Here is a 26,575-nt window from a genome sequence, read left to right as displayed (position 1 = left end):
CCCCCCCTCCCCCCCCCCCCCCCCCGCCCTCTGGGCAGCCCTGCTCTGTCATGCTGTCTGGATCATGACTATAAGCGCCAGAGTGTCAAGAAGCAGGGCAGAGACCCCGAACTGCTTGTATGTTCTAAGCTTAGATTTCACCGACCCAGTAAAAGTATGAATTCCTAAAGGACTATAACAGTCCTACCCTGGAGTCACACACAGTCCCCTTGGTCATTCCAGTCTATTTTGCCACCCAGGCAAGCTGGACTTAGTGATAGCTGGTTGCTGTACACTTAGGCCTGGTCTACACTACAACTTTAATTCAGTTTTATCAGCGTTAATTCGAATTTACCCTGCAACCGTCCACACAACGACGCCATTTATTTCGAAATAAAGGGCCCTTTAAATCGATTTCTGTACTCCACCCCAACGAGCGGAGTAGCGCCAAAATCGATTTTAACATTGCAGGCCGATAATCGAAAAAGAGCACCAGCATGGACCGTGAGGGAGGTACTGGATCTGATCGCTGTATGGGGAGAGGATTCAGTGCTAGCAGAACTGGGAGGCAAACGGTCGCTCTGGGTCAGATCACAAAATATTCAGGTTACTCCCATTCCCAAAGGACCAGTCACTTATCCTAGGTCAATTTTTACCTTAGATCTGACACCAAAGACAACGCTTGTAGCCAATCCAATAGTAAACTATCTAAGGATTTATTAACTAAGAAAAAAAATGAAAGAGTTATTACGAGGTTAAAGCAGGCAAACATATGCACGCAAACCAGTCTATGGTTTCAGAAGGTGACACAGTTGTAGTAATCTGTCAGTTCTGAATGTTTTTAGGACTAACCCAGTTTGACCCTGGGGATCTCGGCTTCTCTTTTCTGTCCTGTGAGAGTCCAAACAGCAAAAGAGATGAAATTTTTTCTTGTCAGCTGTTTTTAGTTCCTTCTTCCAGAATGGAACTAGCCCTTTTGCAGGTAGCCTCTTCATGGGTGTCGGGGAGCAATTAGCAAAGTCTTTGTATTGTGGTATCCTACAATGGCCCATTTAGTTTTGATAGGCCTTCTTGATGGACAGGAAACGAACCCTCCTGGCTGGGTTCACAGTTTCAGAGCAAACATTTTTACAGTTACACAGCAAAAACTTAAATATTAACTTATAGCATGTGATAAAGAAATTGTAAGTGAGATTAGTGCAGGCAGCAACTTACAAGCATTTCACAAAGTCTAAACACTAAACACATTGTTATAATTCCAATACCCATCTAAACCATACTAATGCACAGGTAAAACTGACTGGTTTCCAGCATTGAATTTGTCAGTGTTCGGCTCAGGCCTAAAGCCTTGCCAAGAGCTGGCACCTGGTCTGCCCGCGTCATGCACTCCACATGCATCAAATTCTAACAAAGCCATTGGCACATCACTATGCAGCCATCAAAGCTCGAGGATTTATAGATTATTAAGTGGCTTAATACTGTGGATGGGAGAACCTATCTGGTCTGGTACTCTGGTCCTTCCCTTGATAATAGTAAGAAATACTTCACTGTTCATGCCTCGTTTTCGAAGAGCCATGTGGCTTTTTAGTAGGGATGGGCTCAAGCCTAGAAGTTCTGATTTTGATCAAAACCCAAACTTTCCCAAAGTTTGGAAGTTGGAGGTCCGTATCCAAGCTCCTGGATCAGACTAAGGCTATGTCTACAGTTGGAGCTAGGAATGTGGTTCCCAGTTAACATAGAAGTACTTGCTCTCGCTCTTATCGAATCAGCACTCTAGAAATAGTAGTGTAGCCATGAGAGCCTGGGGAGCGGCCAGCGGCAGTATGGGCTAGCCACCTCTAGTTCTTAGCTGTGGGCTACAGGTATGTTTGTACTCGGAGCAAAGCCTGTGCTGCCCCTTGCTGCTGTTTAGCGTGCTTGCTCGATGCGAAATCGCACCAGTATGTCTGGGCGATCTGAAAATCACATTCCGACCTCCAAGCGTAGACATGGCCTACGCTGTAGAATTCAGCTCAGAAACTTTCTCGGGTGCCTGAGCTGCGTGTTTCAGATCCACGCTTCTGGTTTGGGCCCATCTCTACTGTTCAGTGCTCTTTCTGTAGTCACACATACTGAAATGCAGGCAGGGTTATTTTGGGGTGGGTGGGTGGGAAGTCAAGGACCAAATCCACTCAACTCTTACTAGGGATAAACTTCCACTATAGCAAGTGATCATGTTGAGGAAGGATTGCAAGATTCCATGAGTGGGCCATATGAGACAGCAAAGCCAGATTTTTAAAAAAGCTTAGGGTCAAATTGCCAAGGGCTGAGCACCACCATCAGGGCTAGATCCCTCAAAAATGCTCAGCATCCAGTAACTCCCACTGTGACTCCTAGGACCAGATATTCAGATGAGTTCAACAGGCTGGGCTCTTTTGAAAACCTGACCACTTATTTTAGTGCCTCTTTTGAACCAATGGCCCTATGCCTCTGAACTTTAACTAGTGCCATTTTGGACTGAAAACTACCAGAATAAGCATTGGAATCTCTTTAAGTTGTCAACATATCAGTTAAAGGGGAGAGAGGGGAGGAATGGTTGGCTATTAAGATTTTTAGCCAGTCTGTTCTTCAGCCATTACCTGCTGTCATTAGCGGTTGCTAGCACAATCTCTCAAAGAAACAATCCTTCAGTTGTTTAGATCTTACGCTTGCAGCGACCCATGTTGGCTTAAGCCTTGGTTCCGCTGGGTCAACCATTGGAAAGAAAAGTAGGCGATACTGGGGTGAAGTTGCGAGATATGTCAAAATTGAGGCTTGTCCCTAAAGCAATGGTGATGGAGAGGGGAGGATGGAAATAGATGTGTTATTCAAATCATCGTAAACCTCTATTATTCACAACTGATTCCGTGTGCATGTGAAATTGAAGAAATTTGTTTAAGTATCCGGGTTGGGGATTTTCAAAGGGACCTACAGGAAGTAGGGTGACCAGATGTCCCGATTTTATAGGGACAGTCCCGATTTTTGGGTCTTTTTCTTATATAGGCTCCTATTACCCCCACCCCCGTCCTGATTTTTTACACTTGCTGTCTGGTCACCCTAACAGGAAGTAGGCACCCAAATCCCATTGGCATGCAGTGGGAATTGAACACCTAATATCTTTAGGCTCCTTTGAATATCCCAGCCTTGTTGTAGTGGCCATGCATTTCCATTAAATCTTGTGTTTTTCGGGGGAAACTTGTGATTGATGTTTGCTGGAAGCTGTGACATTGTCTAACTCGCAATGTTTTTGTTTTTGTTTTGCTTCTTTTCTTTTTTGTTTTTTTGCACCTTCCCTTCTTTTAGAGTCCATGCCCCCACTGGAAAACCTAACTGTCTCTGATATTAATCCTTATGGGTTCACGGTGTCCTGGATGGCATCGGAGAATGCCTTTGACAACTTTCTAGTAATCGTGGTGGATTCTGGCAAGCTGCTGGACCCACAGGAGTTCCTCCTTACAGGAGCCCAGCGGCAACTGGAGCTTAAAGGCCTTATTACTGGCATTGGCTATGAGGTTATGCTTTATGGTTTTGCCAAGGGGCACCAAACAAAGCCCCTAAGCACTGTGGCTGTTACAGGTATATTATCGTGGGCAAATTGTTCTTTTCCATCCTCTTTTTCATGCTTCTCTTCTCACCTGGAAGATGTTGTGTGCAATCCATTTGCAAAACAAACCATGGCTTTGCATATACTTTTTCATCATGGCTACGCATACCTCATCATGATTGAGAGGTTCACTAATGTGATCCCATTTCTACGTTTCTTGGTATTCTCTTTATGTTCTGTCTCTGTGGGGTCGAGTGGAGAAGAGTGGAACAGGGTGGAGGGGTAAATTGCTCCATTCAAGAACCCTTAGCTGGAGAAAGGAGACCAGATGCAGGAGTTCACCATGTTATAAGCCATCAGGTACCTCGGTATTCTTCGATTGTCTATCCGTCAGGACCATTCAGGAGAGTCATACTGGGCTTCCTGCCCATGGACTCCTCCCCTTCATTCTCCATGCCAATCTCACACAGAAAATAAACAAGAGGATCATTACAACCAGTAGCGTTGGGCATCTCTTAACAAAGCATTGCCCGTGTTCTCATTCTCATCGTAGCTGAGTTTTTCCAGCTGCCTTTTGGCCTTATTGAACAGTTATTGCTAGCTGACTGGTTCTTTTCACCAAGTCTCAGCAGCAGGATTTGCTCATTCCATGCACCAGCACAGCCCGAGTTATATGGCTGAACGTTGGTGAGAAAATAAATATGGACCTTTTATTGTGACAACTACAACCGCATTGGAGATACTGTTACACAGTTACTATTCTGGTAGCATTGCTACAGCTAATGATGTCTAGAGTACCCTGTGGGGCAGATAACCACAATAATAGTGAGAAACCATCTTAGTTAGCTGCCGGAATCCTCTTAGGTGGATTCCTCCACTGGATATTTTAGATAAACCTCTTTGGACTTAAGTGTGCAGCATTGCGGATATAAATGTTCTTGATTTCCCATTGCTGCTTCAGCATTGATTCCAAAGGAAAAGTGGGCACTGTAGTCTAGATCAGAAGCATCAAGAAGTCCAGAACCACATGCAATAATTGTTAGGAATGAAGGAACTTTTTAGTGGCTCCTCTCCAGTGCTCCTATCAAAGGGGGAGAAGCAAGCAACGGTCTAGGCACAGCTGCAGATTATTAACAATGCCTTGTTTTTATTTGTCATAAAGGTCTCACAAAGGATGGGTAACTCTAGTGGAAGCCAGAGAACAAATAAACATCACTTTTACTATTATTATCTTTAATATTGTATGACAGGGGCAAATGGTGTGTATCCAGATATTTGTTCTGCTTTGGGGTATTGTAAAAGTTGGGCACTTCTACACCCACACTCAAATATATCTTGTACAGTACTTGTATAACTCCTGAATATCCAAAGTTTTTTTTTTCTTTTTTTATAGCTATCAGATTATTCCAGTTTCTTTGAACTGTGGCTGGATATTTGCAGCGTGCTCTGATCTGACCTAGAGCAGGTCATATGAACTGGTAGGGGAGGGGAAATCTAATTTCATCTTCCTACTGCTATCTTCTCCTTTTTTTAGAAGCAGAACCCGAGGTTGACAACCTTCTGGTTTCAGATGCTACTCCAGGTGGCTTCCGTCTGTCCTGGACTGCAGATGATGGGGTCTTCGACAGCTTTGTTCTTAAAATCAGGGATACCGACAGGCAGTCTGACCCACGGGAACTAATTGTTCCAGGCCATGAACGCACCCAAGATATAACAGGGCTGAAGGAGGGTACTAAGTATGACATTGAACTCTATGGACTTATCAGTGGACGACGTTCCCAGCCCATAAATGCAGTAGCTACCACAGGTATTGTCTCTACAATGGAGGGAGAAAAGCATGATGTGTATGTCTGTCTCTTTAATTTCTGTCCCTCTCACATCCAGTTTGACTTCTCACAAAGTTTTTAAAAGTCCTTTGCCCCCACAACTCTCACCAAGATTTCTTTTCTTTGCAATCTGCTCCATCTGATGGAGCACGCTCTTCTGCTTGGTCTTGTTCACCATATTTAATACAACACAAGGAGGGCTATTTCATACTTACCTGAAGACAAGCAGCATAGTCTAGTGGTTAGAGCACAGGGCTTGGGAGACAGGAGATTTGCCTTTATTGCAGGCACTGTCCATGACTTGCTATGTAACTTTGGACAGTCAGTTGTCTTCACTCTCCCGCAGTTTCCCACCTGTGAAAGATGGAAGATAAAACTTACCTAACTCACAGGGCAATTGAGAGGCAACTCAATTAGGGCTTGATTTGCAAGGTTGCCAGGGGCTAAGCACCCTCAACTCACCCCGATTTTAATGGGCGATGATAATGCTCAGCAGTTCACAGGAGTCTTTCAGCATTTTGCAGGATCAAGCCCTTAGTGTCTGGGAAGTGCTTTGAAGTCCTCAGAGGACACTATAGATTACCTTGACTGGGAGTACAGTACCCTGGTGTCAGTGCTTACTTAACCGAGTCTTACAGTTAATGGGATCCCTAAGGAAAGAGGCAGACACAAGAGTTTATTAGTGCCATTTTGCTTAAAAAAAAACAACAACCAGGGCTGGATTCTACACTGTATCATGCCACCTTTACACAGGCAGAATTCCATTGACTTCGATGGAACTAAGCTGGCACAGAAATGGAATAATGCCAGGGGCGGCTCCAGGCACCAGCGCACCAAGCATGTGCCTGGGGCAGCAAGCCGCAGTGGGCGGCCTGTCAGTCGCCGTGAGGGCGGCAGTCAGGCAGCCTTCGGCGGCTTGCCTGCAGGAGGTCCGCCGGTCCCGCGGCTTCGACAGCAATTTGGCGGCGGGTACATCGAAGGTGTGGGACCGGTGGACCTCCCACAGGCATGCCGCCAAATCCGCGTGAGCAGCGAACCACCCGCAGGCACGCCGCCAAAGGCTGCCTCACTGCCGTGCTTGGGGCGGCAAAATACATAGAGCCGCCCCTGAGTAATGCCAATGCCATGGTCCTGAAACCTGATTCCTGGGTGCCTAACTCCCGTGTGTGCCTTTCAAATCTCCCCTGGAATCCACTCTCACATCCAGGCCGTTTTAAACTGCCAGAGTGGTATAAAGGGGTCTTGGTGAAAATGCGAATCAGGCCCTAAATCTGGCTTGATAACCTTTAGCCGGTGTTTGGAGAAGAAAAGAGCCAATGGTAGATCAGTGTTGGAAAGCATCCACTGAGACTGCCTGGCACCATGATTCATCTAACTGGTCCCCCATGGTCGAGGGGGAATGCACACTTGTGACCAGCTTCCAACTGATCACAACCATGTTCCTTAAGCAAACATCAAGCAAACGTACTTACGGTCTGAGGCATTTGCAATAAGCAGAACACCAATCCATCACAGACAGCCTTTTGTCCAACCACAGGTTTGACTCACAAGAGAGGGTGATGTTTAAAGTCAGCTATACTTTTTAGCAGCATGTCCCCATTTTCACTGACTCACGGACTATTTATGGTAAACCACCGGCAGTTATACATTTCCTCATGCCTACATTCTGATTTGGCCCTGGGAGAAAGATTTAGGCGCATGTCAGCTATTGAAGCTAATAGTCCAGAAGACAGACACCCATAAATAGCCCATGGATAATTGATAATAGAGCCGGGCCCATAAAATCCCAGTTAAATGGTTTAGGTTAACGGTTATGCCACTCCCAGCAACAGTAGCCAATGCCACCAAGAAATCTAATTAGCTTCTGTCTGTTAGACTTTCATAGCATTTCTGCGATGATGGTAAAGAAATATTTGGAGGAACTTTGACATTTCACCATTATTTTCCCTTCCAAATAGGAAGCAAAAGACAAAATAGCAACAAATGTCATGAAATGAAAACTATCAAAAAGATTTAATGGAAAATGTAGCCATTTTTGATCAAAAAGAAATAATTTGATGTGCCAAAAAGATCTTTACATTTTGTTTGGAAAAAAAAAAACGGCTGGAAACAAAAATGTCATTTTGGTTTTGAAATATTCATTCAAAATTATTTTGATTCCCCTGATTGGAAAATAGAAAAATGTAGCCAAACTCAACAATTTCCTGCAGAGCATTTCCGTTTTATTGAAACTGCATTTTTGTGCAGGAAAATATTCGTACAAAACTTGTTTAACCAGTTTTATGGACAGTCATTGTCAGACGAACTAGCTGACTCAGGGGACAGGGCCATAGAGCCTTTCTTGTATACCCATCAGAAAGACCAAAGATAAAGTGTCCATTTGGAAACAGAACTTCTTCTTCACACCAAGTTGTGGCCCCTCTAGCACGGCACAGAGTCACACTGGCAGTGGAAGTGAACCTAAAATGCTTTGCACCGTCACTGCCCATGCTGCACCTGTGTTGTGGTTCAAGGATCTAGTCCAGTATTGACATCAACAGGACTATTCAAATAGGGAGCAATTCGCCCCGTGCGGAGAGGCACCATACAGGTCAGACATCACATAAATGCTGAGAATAGGGCACAGGTGGGCTGAAGTGGTACTCGGGGGCACTCCATGCAGGGATGAATTTCACCCATGCATAAGGAAGTCAGGATCTGGTCCCACCAGAGGCTTTCAGTCCCCAGGGCTATCAATCCATCAGCTTTCAGCAGCTACTAAATTCACTTGAATTGCAAAACTAAATCAATATTATTTCCAGCTCTCTCTCATCTATGTTTTTTTCTTCTTCATTGTTTCCCCCAGATCGTGGATTTATGGCTAAATCGGCAGCAGATTTTGGTGCAGTGCACTTTTACCAAACCCAATTTGCTTTGTCTTTAAGCCCTGCCCCCACTCCCCCCTGCTCTTGTTTTTGAACAAACCCAGCAGGCCCAAGGTGGACAGCTGAGCTGTGGAGATAATTTATAGTTCTCAGGGGAGCACACGTTGTTTTCTTTTCCTTTCCCTTCTGTTGATTTAGTGCCCTGCTGCTGGAGCTCCCAGGAGCACCTGGAAGTCACAATCCTCTGACTCATTTTCCTGCAAACTCTTTCTTTGCAAGCCATTTCACCCACAGGCCCTTTCTTTTTTCCTTTCATCCTACACTCTGGCTTGTCTCCACTCATCCTCTTACTATAGCTTGTGTTTGGTATTTGTCACTCTTCTGCTAATGGACTTCTCTTGTGTGGGCTATTTATTTTTAACCATTATCAGGATTGTTTTTGTTACAGTCAAAAGGGCAGATTAGGACTGAAATGCTGAAAGTGAACTTTCAAGCACCAGGTGTTGTCACCCCACAGTGCTGGGAGGCCCTCATCAGCCTAAGATCTAATTGGTTAAAATACTGCTCAGATGTGGCAAACATTTAGAACACGTCTTCAGACTGAATCTCTTTGACACATGTTTTTCTACTTAGATAAGTGGTGCATGCAGTCTGATTTACATGTCCGATTCCAGCCAATGTGTATACAAACTTATTAGGAGCCAGGGTTGGAAGGGCAACAGGTTTTTAACAAAAGGGCGCGCGCGTGTGTGTGTGTGTGTGTGTGTGTGTGTGAGAGAGAGAGAGAGCGAGAGAGAGAGACTGAAACCAAAGCCTCAAAAGGTTCACAGTTCCCCCAACCCTCATAAGACCTATCTACCCCCAGTAGTTCCACCTATGCAAAAATATATATGGGGCCATATTCACTGTTATCATAAACCCAGTTTAATGGCTGTGTACACACCAACCTTATTCTTACTGATTGTTAAGTGCCAACAATGCATTCAGCGCTGTACAGAACAAGACAGCTTCCAACCCAAATGAGTTTGCAGCCGAAACATCAGCTGCATTGCTCTCAATATGTACATACCTTGCCTAGGCCCCTTTAAATTCTGCTTAGTGATGCCCCCTGCTTTGGAAAGAGCGAGGGAGAGAGACGAAACAGTGGTTTTATCCATAGGAATGAAAGCCAAAAGAATTCCTTCCCTGTCCTCCTCCCTCTAAACGATTTGTTCTCTGGCTCTAAATATTCGGTCACTTCCCAGCCAGGGAATGTGGGTAAAATGCTGCTTTCATATGCAAAGCTCAAGTTCAAGCAGCTTTCAGCCGGGGGCTGTACTCTGGGGTTGAGGGGATGGAATCCTCCCCATTTTCATAAGCAGGGTGCAGGGGAGCTGCACAGCCAGACCTCAGGTGATATTGCAGCCTGTCCTAGTGGATCTATGTAATTGTGGTCCCACTGGCTGCCCCTGATTCCCTTCTGCATGTCATTACACAGAGAGAAATATAGTCCAGAATAGTGCTCCACCACGGGGAGTGAATGGTTTCTTCTACACACTGCACAGCCGGGAGGCCCTCTGGTGCCATTGGGCTACTATGTTCTCTCTGCATTCTGAACCTTCAGTGATTTTGACATGGGCTAGGAGTTACTTGGAGTTTGTGATTTTATCTGGGGCTTGATCCTGCAAGTTTCTGAGCGTCCTCCACCCCCTTTGGTATCAGCGGGAGTTGAGGGCACTCAGCCTCTCACGGGATGGAGCCCTTGATGCACCAAGACCGCAGATTCGAGACCTTTTGTGGGCTGCCTGCCTGCCTGGGACTTGGCACCAGAGCTCAGCCTCTCTCCATTTTTGAAGACTGCTGTGCCCAAATGCTTTTCAGAGTGTAAGGATGGGCTGCCTCTGATGTTCAATGAAAAACTAAAAATAGACCAAGCGAAATTGGATACAGAAAATAATGGCTAGAACAAATTCTATCCACTATAAAGTGCAAACCAAAAAATGGATCTGTTCAACAGCCCTTGCAATTATCATTATTCCCTGCTATATACTACTAATAAAGTAATATATAATAATAATACATTTAATAGCTTTTTTATGAGGCTGGACATGGCTGTAACTTTATTGGAAAACAAAATCAGAACCGATTGTTCTGAGCAGGTCATAAAATCCTTAGCTGTGTGGAAGTTTCTCTAGCGTGATGTTGAACTCGATATTTATAGCTTCAGCTCCTGGGACAGAAGGCTGAGGTCAATTGTTATTCCAGCAAAAAATGATTGATAAGCACATGCTTTAACTCTTTCTCTGTGTCTGTGTGGTGTGTTTTTCTTCTCCCTCTGACTCCACCGGCAGCTGTGGGATCGCCCAAGGCAATCAGTTTCTCTGACATTACTGAAAACTCGGCCACGGTCAGCTGGTCGCCTCCAAGGACCCGAGTGGAGAGCTTCCGGATTTCATACGTCCCCATAACAGGAGGTGAGGAAGCGGTGGGGTAGTGAAAGGAATAAGGGTGCACTGGTTAAAGAGAGTAGAGAGCAAAGGGAAGAGACTAGGGTTACGCTGGTGTCAGTCACTTGGTACACAGCAGTCTAGCCTCCATATCAGAAGGACACAGAGGTTCAATTCTCTTGCTAGCCAGCAGCTGGCAGGCACAATTAGTGTGCACTTAACCAGTTCCAGTGGGTGGACTTAGGCTTGGTCTACACTGTGGGGGCGGGGGAATCGATCTAAGATACACAACTTCAGCTACGAGACTAGAGTATCTTAGATCAACTTAGATTGACATACTTCGCGTCCTCGCAGCGCAGGATCGCTGGCCGCCGCTCCCCCGTCGACTCCACTTCCGCCTCTCGCAGCGGTGGAGTTCTGGAGTCGACGGGGAGCGCGTTCGGGGATCGATTTATCATGGCTAAACGAGACATGATAAATCGATCCCCGATAGATCGATCACTACCCGCCGATCCAGCGGGTAGCGTCGACGTACCCTTACTGTATGGCTGGCATATCTAGTATGCCATGGAGCAGATTTGCAAAAAAGGCAGATTTCCAAGTGCTCAGCAGCACCCATAATTGGAGCCAGATTTTCCAAAGAGTTCAGCTCCCGTTTCCTAAGCACTTCAGCGTGCATGCATCATGCTGAAAAGTTGGTCCTTGAAGATTAAAAATAGTTTGTTTTTTAAAATTTCATCTGTGGCTTTAACTGTGTTTTCTAAGTCAACGCTTTCTTGAACATCCCTCAAGGATGTTTCATTCCATCCACCATGACCTCTCTCTGTTTTAGTGCTTCACTGATAAATGGGAAACTTGTCTTTTTCATGAGACTTCCTTGATGAGCAGCAGAATTAGCACAACTCATGGGACCTCTGGGTGGAAAGATCAGCTAACAGCATGTGAAGAGCATGCTAGGCCAGGGACTAAAAGAAATACACTGGAAGTGCCACAGAACAGAACAGGAAGGAGATAGGGATGAAATTACAAAATGGGAAACCACCAACATCAGATAACTGGGGTTGGTTTTTCAACTAAGATTTAGGCCTTGATCCAGCAAAGCACATGTGTAACTTTTAAGCAAAAGAGTAGTCGCATTGAAATCATTGGGATTTCTCAAAAGCATAAAGTTATGCATGTGTTTAAATGCTTTGTTGGAGTAGGACCAGAATTTGGAATAAATAAATATCCCGAGTCCCTGTCTATGCAGGTAGAACCTCTCAGGCTAATATGCACTGTGTCTTGGTCTGAGATTAAGTGGGCCAAGGAGAGAGATTGAATAGATATCTGGCCTTTCTTCTCCTCCCACCAGAAACAAAACCAAAGAGGTCCAAATATACAAGAATCTTTGATTTCTTTGTATTTAATTGCATGTGCAAATACCTATATTTGCACATGACAGTTACCTATTTTGCACATGAAAATGGGGCAGTGCATGTGCACGAGATTTTAGTTTTTTCTTACACGTATTCAAATGTTGGCACTTGGACCACTAGGGGAAAAAAACATGAATAAACCTGCCCCTTTGATTTTATGTTTCAAGGAGACCATTTTTACTGATCCTCAACTGTCAAAATTTCCCCTTGTTTTCACCCATTCAGTCTTATTGATGTCAGTGGGTTTACCCAAGGGGGACATTTGGCCCTATGTGTACATAGCACGAGCATGGAGGGACAAACTCAGAAGGGTAGGGCACAGAATGAATTACACCTAGCAAGGGATATTGAAGGTAATAAAACAAGGTTATTTAAATACAGTGGAGCAAGAGAAAGCTGAAGGAAAGTGTAGGTCCTTTACTTAGTGGGGAAGGAGAGCTAATAATTTATGACATCAAGTAGGTTGAAGTGGTTAATTCCTATTTTCCTGCAGTCTTCACTAAAAAGATTAGTGGTGACTAGATACTCTATGCAATTAATATTAACAGCAAAGGGGAAGAAACACAAGTCAATATAGGGGGGGAAAAGAGGTTAAAGAATATATAGTTTAGTTAGATGTCTTCAAGTCAGCAGGGCCTAAAATTTGTCCTAGGTTACTCAAAGAACTAGCTGAAGCAATCTCGCAACCATTAGTAATTATCTTTGAGAACTCATGGAGGATGGCAGAGTCCCAGAAGGGGGAACATAGTACCTATCCTTAAAAAAGGAACAAAGAGGACCTGGGGAATTATAGGTCAGCTTAACTTCAATACCTGGGAAGACGCTGGAACAAATTATTAACCAATCAATTTGTAAGCACCTAGAGGATTATAGGGTGATAAGGAACGACCCACATAGATTTGTCAAGAATGCAAAACCAACCTACTTTCCTTTTTTGACAGGGTTACCAGCCTAGTGGATGGGGGGAAGCGGTAGACGTGATATATCTTTATTTTAGTAAGGCTTTTGACACAGTTTCACGTGATATTCGCATAAGCAAACTAAGGAAATATGACCTAGATTAAATTATTATAAAGTGAGCACAAAACTGGTTGAAAGACAGTACTCAAAGAATAGTTATCAACAATTCAGTGGAGTCCCACAGGGATGGGTCCTGGGGCCAGTACTAGTCAATACTTTTCATTAATGACTTGGAAAATGGAGAATATGCTTATACAACTTGCTGATGACACCATGCTGGGCGGGGTTGCAAGCACTTTGAAGGACAGCATTAGAATTCAAAACGTCCTTGACAAATTGGAGAATTGGTCTGAAATCAACAGGATGAAATTCAATAAAGACAAGTGCAAAGTATTTCATTTAGGAAGGAAAAAAAATCAAATGCACAACTACAAAATGGGGAATAGCTGGCTAGGGAGCAGGACTGCCGAAAAGGAATTGTGGATTATAGTGGATCACAAATTGAATATAGGTCAACAATATGATGCAGTTGTAAAAAAGGACTAATATCATTGTGGGGCATATTAACAAGGAGTGTTGTACGCAAGACAGGAGAGGTTACTATTGTGTTCTCACCACTGGTGAGCCCTCACCTGGAGTATTGTGTCTAGTTCTGGGCACCACACTTTAAGAAAGCTCTGGACAAATTGGAGAGAGTGTAGGGGAGAGCAACAAAAATGACAAAAGGTTTAGAAAACCTGACCTGTGTGGAAAGAGTAATAAAAAACCTGGGCATGTTTAGTCATAAAAAAAGAAGATTGAGGGGGCACCTGATAATAGTCTTCAGTTATGTTAAGGGCTGTTATAAAGAGAATGGGGATCAATTGTTCTCTGTACCACAGAAGGTAGGGGAAAAAATGAGGGACTTATTCTGCAGCAAAGGATATTTTGGTTAGTTATTAGGAAAATCTTTCTAATTATATGGATAGTTATGCCAGGTTTCTTAGGGAGGTTGTGGAATCCTCTTCTCTAGAGGTCTTTAAGAACAGGTTGGACAAACACCTGTCAGGGATGGTCTAGGTTTACTCAGTCCTGCCTCAGTGCAGGGTGCTGGATTTGAGATCCCTTCCAGCCCTACATTTCTATGATTCCATGAAACTTATTTCTGTACTGAAAATGAAGTCCTTTGTTTGGAGCACAGCACCACAGCCTAAACACTAGCTGGAACATCATATCATCATTGCCTTGACATTTGGTTTGCTCCTAGGTACTCCCAATGTTGTGACGGTGGATGGAACCAATACTAGGACCAAGCTGGTGAAACTGATCCCAGGTGTAGACTACACTGTCAGTATAATATCCATCAAAGGGTTTGAAGAAAGCGAGCCGGTCTCTGGAATTCTGACTACAGGTAATGCCCCAAAGAAATAAGGGCCTAGTATGTTTGTTCAAGTTCATGTATCATACAGAAGACTCATAAAAATCAGAGATGAAAAAGACCAACCAAGTCACATTTTAGCTATCCCCTGATACTGACTAGAGGATTTATTTTGTTTGTATTTTGCCTAGTGGTTTATTATTCTTTGTATTGCAGATGAGTCTAGAGGCTTTAACTGCTCCATTCTGCTAAGCACGTCCCAACTTGTAGTGAGAGACAGACCCTGCCTCAGATAACTTATAGTGAAAACAGACAAAACAGAAAGAAAGCATTATTAGCCCAATTTTACAGATGGGGAACTGAGGCACAGATTGATTAAGTGACTTGGCCCGAACCAGACGGGGAGTTTGGAGGCACAAGGAATTGCACTCAGATCTCCTGAGTCCCAGCCCAGTCCCAGAAAACCATCCTCTCTCTCATCTCTCTTTTGTCTAGCATAGTTTTAAATAAATCAGGGATAGGGTTTCCCCCAGGTCCCTTTGGAAACCAGCTGCAGTTTAATTGATTCATCATTCTGCTGGGCTCATAGGGGTACAGAGCACTGGGAGGAAAGGGCAATGCATTCAGCACTGGAGGCCAGGTCATACTTCGCATCCTTCACCCTTGGAAGCAGCTAATGGTCCCAGTGCAAGGTCTCTGATGGGAGGCATGAAAAGGAGGGAAGATGCAATCCCCACAAGAATAATGTAGAAAGGCAGATTATGTGATTCAAAACAATTGTGGCTAGAAGTCTGTAGACGGTTGTAATGGCCATGAGTTGCCATCAGTTCAGTCCTTTCCCCAGCTTCGGTAGTCTGAGTTTTCCCCAAGAACCTGTCTGGGACTGAGAGCATTGGGGAGAGAAATGTATCAGGTCGGAAAGAGGCCCCAAGACGGATGATGACAAGAGTATTATCTGAGAGCCTGTGGAACTGAGACTTTGAATATAATTAGTTCTCGCTGCCAGCCTCTTGGTATGAGTTTAATCCTCTCCCATGATGACCTCACTCTGCAGCAGTGCTGTTTTGTGAAGCATGACATCTTTCCAGCAACCCCCCCCATCCCTCCCAAAGAGGACCACGCAAAGGCAGCAGTGTGTGCACAGTTTACACTATGTGCCTGGTATAGCATATTAGAGGCAGCAGGGAAGCCCTTAATACATATAATTCCCTCATTATGGTATTATCTGTCCCTTCAGCTCTGGACAGCCCATCAGGACTGGTAGCGGTGAATATCACAGACTCTGAGGCCTTGGCAGTCTGGCAGCCAGCGATTGCCACAGTGGACAATTACATCATCTCCTACATTGCTGAGGATGGTAAGAAGGGTCAGTGGGAGCATCTTGGAGCTTGACCACAGGGCAGTCAGTGAGAATGGTGCTCAGGACTGGATTCAGCAACTGGGAGGGAGGAGAGGAAGGTTGAATTTGAGGGGTGAAGGCTGGTTAGGAGCATGTTACAGCATCCTCATTTAAGTAAGTTGTCCATCCCTAATCCAGGCGGTGAGCAGCAGCAGAGCTGTGTCTGTGTTATCCTTGAGGCGAAGAGAAAACACTGTTATTTTCAACGCATACAGCAGGGGGCGCTGGTACTTTTGTATGGAATTGACTGTAGCGTTAACAGTTTACAACTCAGCTTTAGTGTGGGTTGTGGCAGTGACTCCACCGAGCCACTGCTTCTGCTTATTTCATCCTCGCCCTGAAACACCTCAGGAAAATGGGTTTCCGTCCAATGAATGATCAGCCCTTAGCTCAGGATGTGGTCATTCAGAGCGCTGGTGTGAAGCCTCCCTCTGAGGAGTACTTGCCTTTTACAACCAATGCCATGACTTCTAGCGGCCCGTAATCTAAAGTTCTCTGTTCCCATCTTTTGTGTGTTTGCTGTGTAGAGCCAGAAGTTACTCAGACGGTGTCTGGGAACACCGTGGAATATGACCTCAATGGCCTTCGTCCTGCAACCGAATATATCCTGAGGATCTATGCAGTAAAGGGACCACAGAAGAGTGAGACAGTCTTCACCAAATTCACTACAGGTGCAGTGTCAAGCCTTCCCCCGGCACTGCAGCCCCGTGCAGTGCGACAAGGTTCCATTGTCTGCTGCCATCAAGCCAGCCCTGCACTCACTGTATCTTGTCTCCTCTAGGCATGGATGCGCCAAGAGATTTGAGTGCCATTGAGGTTCAGTCAGAAACAGCAGTGCTGTCGTGGAGGCCTCCACGGGCTTCTGTCACCGGCTATCTCCTTATCTACGAGTCTATCAATGGCAAAGTCAAGGTACCGCACTTGGAGCTAACTCACAAATTCTGAGTTGGGAGACATGCTGGTAGAGTTGCTCAGAAAATGCCAGCCAATGGGACGGAAGCACACGTCTAACATTAAGCACATGTCTCAGTGCTTTCCTATAATGAAAATGTAGCTACAGCCTGGATGACATATAGACTATCTTCCCTCCCTCCGCAAGAGGGAGAAAAATCAGACAGCAAGCAGCTGCCTTCTCCCATCCAAAGTCTATGGAATAAAGGCAATGGGCATATGTGTCTAAAAGTGGCTAGTGATTTTGGGTGCTCAACTTGAGCCACTTTTAAAGACCTGATTTTCAGAGGGCGGGTGTTCAGCACTTTCTGAAAATCAGGCCTCTTCTAGGTATTCCAAGATGGTTGTCCAAAATCAACATGTTTGGAAATTCAGTTCAGTGGCATCTACAGACATACCACAAAGGACAATCCAGCTTAATTTTTGATGAATTTCGCCCCTCCGGCAGTATATAATGTGTGTATATATAAGCCATGTTAACTTCTACTGTGCTTGCTTTTAAGCTACACTACTTAAACATTATAATATTAAACATTAATTTCCAGGCAACCTTTCTCATGCTACTAATGAACATTAACCTGGTAAAAATCTCGTAGGAATAAAGTTTCATCATAAATCATTGAAATGGTTAAAAATACCATCAATAATTTACATAAAAAGGCATCTGAAAATCTAAAATATGTAACCGTTCCAGTCCGTGGGTTTGTTCATTTCAGAGTTTCTCTAGGATTTATTCTCCCAACAGGAAGTCATCTTGGGACCTGAGGCAACTTCCTACAGCCTGTCTGAGCTAAACCCGTCCACCCAGTACACAGTGAAACTGCAGGCACTGAACAGAGCCCTGAAGAGCAAGAGAATCCAGACCATCTTCACCACAAGTAAGGCCTTTGCTTTGTATGAGGGGTTGGAATTATCTACGCGTTTCCATTCTTAGGACCAAGTTGAGCTCTGGAATAGGCAGATGCAGCTCCCATTGAAGTCAAAGGGCAGTGGATACTTGCAGTATGCTTAGGGCAGTGAGTATGGTCTACACTGCAGTCAGAGGTGGGCCTATAGTTCATGTAGCTTGAGCTAGCTTTGGTCTAGCTAGCTTGAAAAACACTAACAGTGAAGCCCCAGCACCATGGACCGTACAACCCACCCGGGATCCTAAGCATCTACATGAGCGGCTAGCCTCTGTGTAGAAGGCCAGCACAAGGCTCCCTGCAAGACTTAAACTCTGTACAAGGCAGCAGCCTCATTCACTGCTCTCATCCTGGAAGGATGGAATTCAGCTAGTCAACCCCTCCACAGTCCACCCACCCACAGCCTGATTGGGTGGAGTGGCTTGCACTCAGGTAGAATTTGGCCCTCAGAGCTTTAACCCCTGGACTAGCTTCTCCTGTCCCTTCTCTCTTTCCCACTGAGTTCATCAGTTTTCATCCTACTACCCTAGAGTGTTCGTTCTGATATTAGGCTTTCCACTGAGCTGAATGCAATAATAATGCAATAAAGGATGCAATGAATGCAATTCTGAAAGCTTCATCAAGCTGACAGTCAAGCAGACACATTTTTGATGGCAGGGAAAATACAATGACGTTTTTAAGGATTAAATGGCTACAAAATTCCACCTGCCCTTCTCCTCACTTCTCAACCTTCCAAACTCAACATCGTCTTCAAATGTTTGCCTCTGACTCCTGCCATCTATGCTGACATCAGGTCAAGTGCTTATAAAATGCTAGGTAAAGTCACAGGGCCCTGAACCTGCTTGCAGTCAACTCTGGTGTCAATCAGGAGTAACCTCATTGAAGTTAATGGAGCTACACCAGCAAGTGGGAGCAGAATCAGATCTTGAGGTGTTTAAGTGACATCTGCCTTCTTGGTCACGACCAATAACTGGAGATCTCTACAGCGCCCGCTAAAGAGCTAGTACCTTATTCAGGCAAACAATTAAGTCCGTGCTTATTTTTAAGTACATGCTTGAGTCCTGTCGACCTCAGTGGGGAGGCCAGCACATGAGTAAGTGTGTTTACCCTCCCCTCTGAGTAATTGTCCTCAGGAGGGATGTTTTCCTGAATTGGAAGCCTGTAGTAGGGAGCTGTAACGGACTCAAACCCTCTGGCGCAGAGGGCGTCACATAATGCACAATGGACCTTGAGTTACATTTACACAGCTGGCTTTGAGACTATAAAAGTGTTAATAATAGAAATACACCTAATATACCTCTTCAGAACATCCCTTAATTACACCTGTTGCAGTTATTTCCACCGAATACGCTAAAATCAATAGTTTTTTTCAGTCATTTCAAAGATGTCAAGAAAATGCCCAAAACATTCACATTTTAATAGTTTGGGGGATTTTTTTGTGTTTGAAATTGTATTGACCGCACCTATGCCTCTATTAAGTTGTAGTCAGAAAAAAAAATGCACCATTGTTGTTGGGTTTTTTTCACATGCCTTGTTTTATAACATACTTCGCATTACACTTGTTATTGAAGAAGTCCTGATTTTCATCTTGGCTTTAGCCGTGCTTCCACTGTTATACTCTCACGTGTCATACGTGCAAATCATTAAAGGTGCAGTTTTGTCCTGCAGGTAGTTGCAGACACAAGTGATGTCACTTAAACATTTAACTACATGATTGTGTCCACATTGCAGGTAGGTAGGCATATAAATGCAGTTAATTGTGCCTTCAAAATTACAGGCATACACAGGAGGCCTAGTTTTAGAAACCTGTCCCCAAATATGTCTTTATGGCATGTATTATCTGATTTTTTTATATATATAGTGAAGTTCTGGGTTGCAATCCAGACTAGGGGTTGTGTCACCACCTGGTCCGCAACCTTGGGTGCTTCACAATGCTTTGCTGTTGTAGCTCCCAACCTGGGACGCTCACAAACAGCTTTCCAGCATGCAAATCACACCCTCAGTGTCTGTGTATAGTTCCAGCTCTGGTCCAGCAGCTCTGACCCCAGCAGCCTGTCAGCAACGCTCCAGTCACACTCTGGCTTCCAGCAGTCTTGGTGACTCCTTGCAGAGTGACCCCAACAAATTCCCAGGAATGTGTGTTCCCAGGATTTTCCCAGGAATGTGTGTTCTGCACTGTCCAGCCCTGTCCTGGGCTGTTCAGATATTACAAGTCCATTGCCTCTATAAAGGGTCAATATTCAACAGTTTGCTACTTTAACTGGAGTTGCCAAACCGTTCTGTTTAAACTCAATACTGGATTGGTTTAGCTTAAAAAACAAAGCAAGTGCATTAACAAAAGAAAATATGATTTTAAGTGAATTCAAGTATCAGGTCTGAAAGTCAGAAATGATTACAAGAGACAGAAAGATGAACACACTTTCTAGTAGCTAAAACTTAACAAGCCAGCCTTGGTTCAAGGTAAAATCCTTACCACATTTCCAGCAACATGGCTGACCAAATTCTCAGGTCAGGATCTCCCCTCAGAGTCAAAGGGCTGGCACCTTTGTCTTCTTAGGTGAAAGATAGATGAATTGGGGTGTTTTGCCCCTCACTTTTATAGTCCAGTCACCCTTTGAAATGCATTTTCTTGAGAGTTACCCCTAGATAAAGTTTATTCCAGTTGTGAGGAAGGAGACATGGAGGTTTGGGGGGGAAAGGTTCCATGCTGTTGTTTGCTAAAATGCAGATTGATCTGTTCCTGCCCCACCCCCCTTGATTGGCAACTTGACAGGTGGCTACCAATCAACTTTGATGACAGCTGGCTAGAAGTATCAATTTGTCCTTTGTCTTTGAGAAACCAGTTTACCTACTCCCCAAACTTGTCTAGTAAACGAATGGCAGTCATAATTTCAGCTTGTGTTCATAACACTTAATAGGCATTATGTACACATGTTCCATAAGATTATTAATGATCAGTGTGGTGTTAGTTTTTAAACGACTCCTCACAAGGCATATTTTGCACAAAGATTGTTACAATATTGTCTAGAGTGTGAATACAGGGTCAAGGATTTTTTCTAGAATTTAGAGTCAGGTCTCCTGGACTCTATTCCTGGCTGGGCTATTGACCAGCTGAGAAACCTTCTTGGCCATGTCACCTAAGTGTTCTGATTTAATTTCTACAACTGTATACTAAGGACACTAATGTTTAATGCATCCATTGTGCTGTAAGGATTCATTAGTCTATGAGCAAGTTGAAGAAGGAATGTGCTATATAACTGCAAAATATCCGTATTTTTTCATCCAGATTTGTGGACAGTCAAGTTGATTTTTCCATTGCACATGTTCAAGTTTGTGCACCACTAGTGTATTACTCCATTCTTAGCAGTATCTCTTCTAAATGAAATTGATTCATTTGCCTTGTCACCAGAAAGAGCTCACAAATTAATTACCTAAATGACAGGAAGATGCATCCCTTTTCATAAATGATTTCTCAAGCGCTGTTCTCTGCTTTTCTCTTTTGTGTGCAGTTGGACTTCTCTATCCTTACCCTAGAGACTGCTCCCAAGCTCTGTTGAATGGAGAAAGTGCCTCTGGACTTTACACCATTTATACGAATGGAAACAAGTCACAGCCTATGGAGGTGTATTGTGACATGACCTCTGATGGAGGTGGATGGATTGTGAGTATACTGCGGGAAGGGATCCAAAACCTCTGTCACTATTGCCTTGTGCCTGGGTCAAGAACATGAGACAGGGCCCAGCCTCAGTCAATTACTGCATTATTAATGATGTTGCATTAACGTGCCAAAACACTTGGGAAATTTAACTTTTAGTTCTAAATCCGACTGCAGTCAGGGTGGGAGACTGAAGCAGAGGTGCAGTCACTTCCAAAACTTTGCAGGAGAAACAAGGACTGAGAAGAATGCATTAGTTCTACAGTCCCACTGACGGGTGGGTAAGCAGGGCAGTAAAAACAGAGGCAAGAAGAACAGTAAAGTACGGTGCTGAGAATCTGTGGAATTCAAAGAAGCCAGGTGGGCCTGAGAGTCTGAAAAGTGTCAAAGAGTGAAGGAACGGCGCTTGAGAAATACTGAGGCTTCATGGACAACAGGTTGAAGGATACAGAAGGACCTGGCTGAGTGATATGGAGCTCTGAGGGAGTGCTAAGAAAGCAGAGGGCAGGGACTGACCACAAGGCTGCAAAATACAGAGGCGGCTTGGAACCCAAGCAGAAACATGGGCCTTGTTTAAAAATAACGTTCAGTGGGCCTGCTAAAATCGTACTAGTTGGGCTGAAATATGTCAGTGCCCCTGTTGCTTTGGGATGGTTGGTGCAGGGAAGCCCTTAGTGTGTAAAAGTCACAACTGTTGTAAATATAACGCTACTGGCATGTTGGGGTTTTAGGTGTTTCTGAGGCGCCATAATGGAAATGAGGATTTCTACAGGAACTGGAGGACTTACGCTGCTGGGTTTGGGGATCCCAAGGATGAATTCTGGATAGGTAAGCAATTGCCAAGAACTTTCTGAAACAAAAGAGAATGAGTCACTTGTAGGCATGACAGCCATATCGCTGACCACAATATTGGCTTCTCTAAAGAGGCTCATGGCAGGAAGATGTAATATGTGGTGATAAGATGTTAGGACAGAAGATCGAGAGAGACAACACAGTGGTTCTTTACTCATTTATCCATTCATTACTACAGGTCTGGAGAACCTCCACAAAATCACTTCCCAGGGCCAGTATGAGCTGCGTGTGGATCTGCGAGACAAGGGCGAGACAGCTTACGCTCTCTATGACAGGTTTAGCGTGGGAGACTCCAAGACCCGTTATCGGCTAAAAGTGGATGGATACAGTGGAACGGCAGGTGGGTTAAAACTGATATTTTTTCAGACTCGAAATAGGCCAGGAAAGGACGTGGGGGGAGGGCTAGGCATTTCTCCATATCTGGCTGGAGCTACAATTTCCTTCCACTTGGTTCAGAGCAACAATGGGGATTGTTGTCACAGCAGGTAAGTCTTTTGTGGGGGAGATCGGAAAATGCGAAAGGATCGCTTTCCTCTATGATTCCATTCTAAATGCTCTGCTCCTTCAGATGCCACGTTTTATAACATGCTTATGACAGAATGTAAACAAACATCTAAAACAGACATATGTCTCATTTTAGCAATACCTACCTGTCATTAATAGGGCTTATAATAGCTTGCCGCAGCGCCATTTGTTAGGAATGTGCCGCTGATGCCTGTTATAACATGCTTGATAATGTTACTGAAGAATTCCTCTGCCTCCTTCAATCCCATTAAGCACAGGCCTGCAGACCATGTCCAGCCCCGTCTTTGGCTTCAGTGTTGACAGAGTAAGGACCAAGGGCTAAATCCTGTGCCATAGGAGCATAAGGGCTTAAACAAAAGAGAAATACTGTGATTCTGCTGGGCATGGCCACAGAAAGAACTCTCTGGGGACTATGCACCTTGCAGCTGTCCATGGTGGCTCTCTGAATAGCTGAGTAGCAGGGACAGGAGTGTAGCCAATGGCTTAGCAATTATACAGCTCCATTAGTCAAACTCCCCCATTATAGGGCAAACAGACTGAGGTAGAGTCTGCTGTTTCAGCTCATGGGTTACAGTAGCAGCATCACTGCTGTACCACCTGCTGAAGGGGAGATTCCATTCCATTAGTGACCTACATGAAGATCCCCCTGCACTGTCTGTTCACTCTGGCTTTGGACAGAGGACCAGGATTGAGTTCCGAGTGCATGAACTGCAGAAATTGGCCCCAAAGCAATTTTACACAGAGCCGTAGAACTGACCGTGGAGATCAAATTCACTTCAGGCAATTGTTGCGTTGCCAGATCCAAGGACACATTGCACAGAATTAAATTTGGTGAGTGCATTTTTGAGAGGTAAATGGAAAGGCAATTGAGCATCTGTCAAGGCTGAAGTTAAAGGTCTTAGGGGTTTTTCGTGTCTCCTGATAACATTATTGACACCTAAAGTAGCGTAAGAAATGTAGTTCCCTGCTCTGCTGCAGTTGTTAAACAATATAACATTGATTTGAACAAGAGAAACGCTGCACCTTGAGGGCTTGAATCCTGGATTCAGCAAGTGCAGTGAGTGAACGGGGAATCCATTTAAACTACTTAGTTTTAAAATGTGTATATTTGTCATTTTTTGAAGTCTATACACCGATGATGTTTAGGTCAGATGTTCAGCTGATGTAGATCAGCAGAGCTCCGTGGACTGGCCTTCGTTTACTTTTGGTATTTATTTTTAGCCGAGATGGGCCTGAACCAAAACTTCAGATCTGAAGCCCAAGAAGCTTGTGGTGGGTTCAGAATCTGGATACATAGGCAAAATTCACAGTGTGGGCGCACCTCTCCTTTATTTTTTGGCAAATAGCATTTCAAGTGAAATTCAGGACCACGGTTTCAAAGTGGTCTCTGCAAAACTTGTGATATGCACCGCCAGGTTTTTCAGCAGGAGCAACCAAGGTATTTTATGCCCAAAAAACTCAAAGTTGCCCCTAACCATTGAATCATTTGCACATGCAGAATAGAAGCCAGGTGAAAACTCTGACACCATTCTCATTGTTTCTCCTACATAGGTGACTCCATGACCTATCACAATGGACGGTCCTTCTCCACCTTTGATAAGGACAATGACGCTGCCATCACAAACTGTGCTTTGTCCTACAAAGGTGCTTTCTGGTACAAGAATTGTCACCGAGTCAATCTGATGGGCAGATACGGTGACAACAGCCACAGTCAGGTGAGTTTGCCATGTTACGTAACGATCCACCAGGCATGGGAATGTAGGAGTGGCCATACCAAATCAAGCCACTGGTTCATTCATTCTGTTAGTCAGTCTCTTGTGGCCAATATATAGTGCTTCAGAGAGACAGGAGAAACCCCATCATTAAAACTGAATAAATCATGGGGTGGGGGGTATATTAAATCACATTCACCAAACGAGAATCACGGTTCAATCCAAACATGTTCTCAACCTTCTTTATTCATTCTTGCATGAGAGTTCATGGGAATGTTTGGGGCTGGAGCTTTTATCACTTCAAATACATGTTTTAAAAAAAGAGCATTCTGTTGGAAATGAAGTAAACATAGGAGAGAACGGTGGAGGAGTGACACTGTTACTCTAGCCTGAGCCCCTGCCTCCTCCAGCAGGGGTCAGTAAAAGGAACGGCATAGGAATACTGGCTTTGATGGATCTCAAAGCTACTAGCCTACTGAGGTGACCTTGAACAAGTCACTTCACCGCTCCTGTGCTTCTGTTTCCCCAGCTATAGAGTACTTTGAGATCTATGGCTGAAAAGCACTATATAAGAGCAAGGGATGCAGATTGTACTAATATGGGGTCATGTTGCCTGTGTGTTTTTGCAGGGCATTAACTGGTTCCACTGGAAGGGCCATGAATACTCCATCCAGTTTGCAGAAATGAAGTTGAGACCCATCAGCTTCCGGAATCTAGAAGGCAGACGAAAGAGAGCATAAAACCCAGAGATGGAGGAAAGTTTGGGATGCCGGGTGGGGGTAGTGGGAGGGTTTTCTGGAATAACACGGGGGAGGGGGATAAGGCAGCTGGTAATCTTACCAAAGCATCAATGACGCTTGGCCTAACTGGGACTCCTTCTACAGTCTGAGTGACCAGCCTTATGCAACCACAGCATCTTCTGCAGACCAGCTTTTGCTGCCCATGGTTAATGCCCTTCACACCAAAGACAACAATCTCAAGGGTTCTGTATTGATTTTAGATTTTGGGAGGGTTTTTTTCTCAGAAGGTCCGTGACAAGATTCTTCCATGGTCTCGTGGGCAGCGCAAGGGAGGGGCGGGGGGAAAGGTTGTACATTGGTAGTTTGAGAACCAGCCATATTTTACACACACAAAATTTGTATGATTATCATTATTATTATTATTATTAGTTGAACTTCTGTTGGTCATTGGAAAGCTTTTTTAAAATATATATAGAGATATATCATGTATCGCAGAGAAAGATGGGGGAAGGGAAACAGTACAATTTAAACCATAAGCAAAATCTTAATTTTATATTAATATAACGACAAAATAATAATAATAATAATGATAATAATAAGCAACATTTTTTGTCATGCTTTCTGAAACACAGCAGGACAGTGTCTGATTGTATTTTTTTTTAAATAAAGCACAATTACTTTTAAAAAAAACCTCTACATTTTCTTCATGCATCAACTTTGTGCACGTCCAGGGTATATTTCCTTAAGTAAAGAAGGCTGAGAATGATCAGGATGCTAAATTTATTCAGAAAGCATGCTCCCTTTTGTCAGTGTTTGGGTGTAAGTATTCTGGTGGACTCATTGCAATGGAATGCTCGTGAAGGTTTTTAGAGGGTGTTCCTTTTTTCCTAGCCAGAAGCACATTGGCTGTACCATTTAACTGACTGACTCTTGCTTTCAACTAGGTGGGAATCACTAACAAAACAAGCAAAATGCAAAGGTGGGATTAGCTACAAAATGGTGATGTGGAACACCTGTGTAAATAAAGGGCTCCTTTTAAAAAAATTTAAAAAAAAAAGAAAAAAGAAATGAATGAAGCCTCTGTGTAGTTCCTCTGTACCATACTCTTTGATTAAAGACAATAAAAGACCTTTTGTTTTAAGCCCTGGTCTCTCTTCCTTGCCTTGCCCTCACCGTACTCCTCAGTTGTGGGCTTCTGACTCTTCCTCTGCCATCTCTGGATTGTGGCTTGGAAAGAAAATGCTCGCTCTGTGAGCGCAGACATGAGCAGATCTGTTCTAACAAGGACCTCACGCTGCTGGCCAAGGTGGTTGTGCCTTGTTGCAACAACTTCCTGCAAAACTCTGTCCAAGAGGGGCTTTTTTTTCTCCTCAAATACCTGAACTTTCTATATCACACAGGCAGGGCCGGCTCTAGGATTTTTGCTGCCCCAAGCAGAAAAATTTTT

General features: G+C 44.2%; 1 protein-coding gene across 3 annotated transcripts in view; it reads left to right on the top strand.

Moving 5' to 3' along the window:
* Positions 1–26,269, top strand: part of TNC (tenascin C) — a 95,905-nt gene extending 69,636 nt beyond the window's left edge. For 2 of the 3 annotated variants that reach the window (XM_034793488.1, XM_034793489.1), the window contains 12 exons: positions 5,076–5,348; positions 10,562–10,684; positions 14,279–14,422; positions 15,627–15,746; positions 16,316–16,459; positions 16,570–16,700; positions 17,485–17,617; positions 21,154–21,305; positions 22,031–22,127; positions 22,330–22,491; positions 24,228–24,391; positions 25,018–26,269. In XM_034793488.1, the coding sequence (XP_034649379.1) occupies positions 5,076–5,348; positions 10,562–10,684; positions 14,279–14,422; positions 15,627–15,746; positions 16,316–16,459; positions 16,570–16,700; positions 17,485–17,617; positions 21,154–21,305; positions 22,031–22,127; positions 22,330–22,491; positions 24,228–24,391; positions 25,018–25,128 (1,754 nt within the window). In that variant the 3' untranslated portion in view covers positions 25,129–26,269. Of the gene's footprint in view, positions 1–3,300; positions 3,574–5,075; positions 5,349–10,561; positions 10,685–14,278; positions 14,423–15,626; positions 15,747–16,315; positions 16,460–16,569; positions 16,701–17,484; positions 17,618–21,153; positions 21,306–22,030; positions 22,128–22,329; positions 22,492–24,227; positions 24,392–25,017 lie in introns of all 3 variants that reach the window. The other variant, XM_034793490.1, reaches the window with a different exon arrangement.
* The last annotated feature ends 306 nt before the right edge of the window (positions 26,270–26,575 follow it).

Source organism: Trachemys scripta, chromosome 17 (genome assembly GCF_013100865.1).
Source record: "Trachemys scripta elegans isolate TJP31775 chromosome 17, CAS_Tse_1.0, whole genome shotgun sequence".
NCBI lineage: Eukaryota > Metazoa > Chordata > Testudines > Emydidae > Trachemys > Trachemys scripta.
This window is presented reverse-complemented; position numbering and strand designations above follow the sequence as displayed.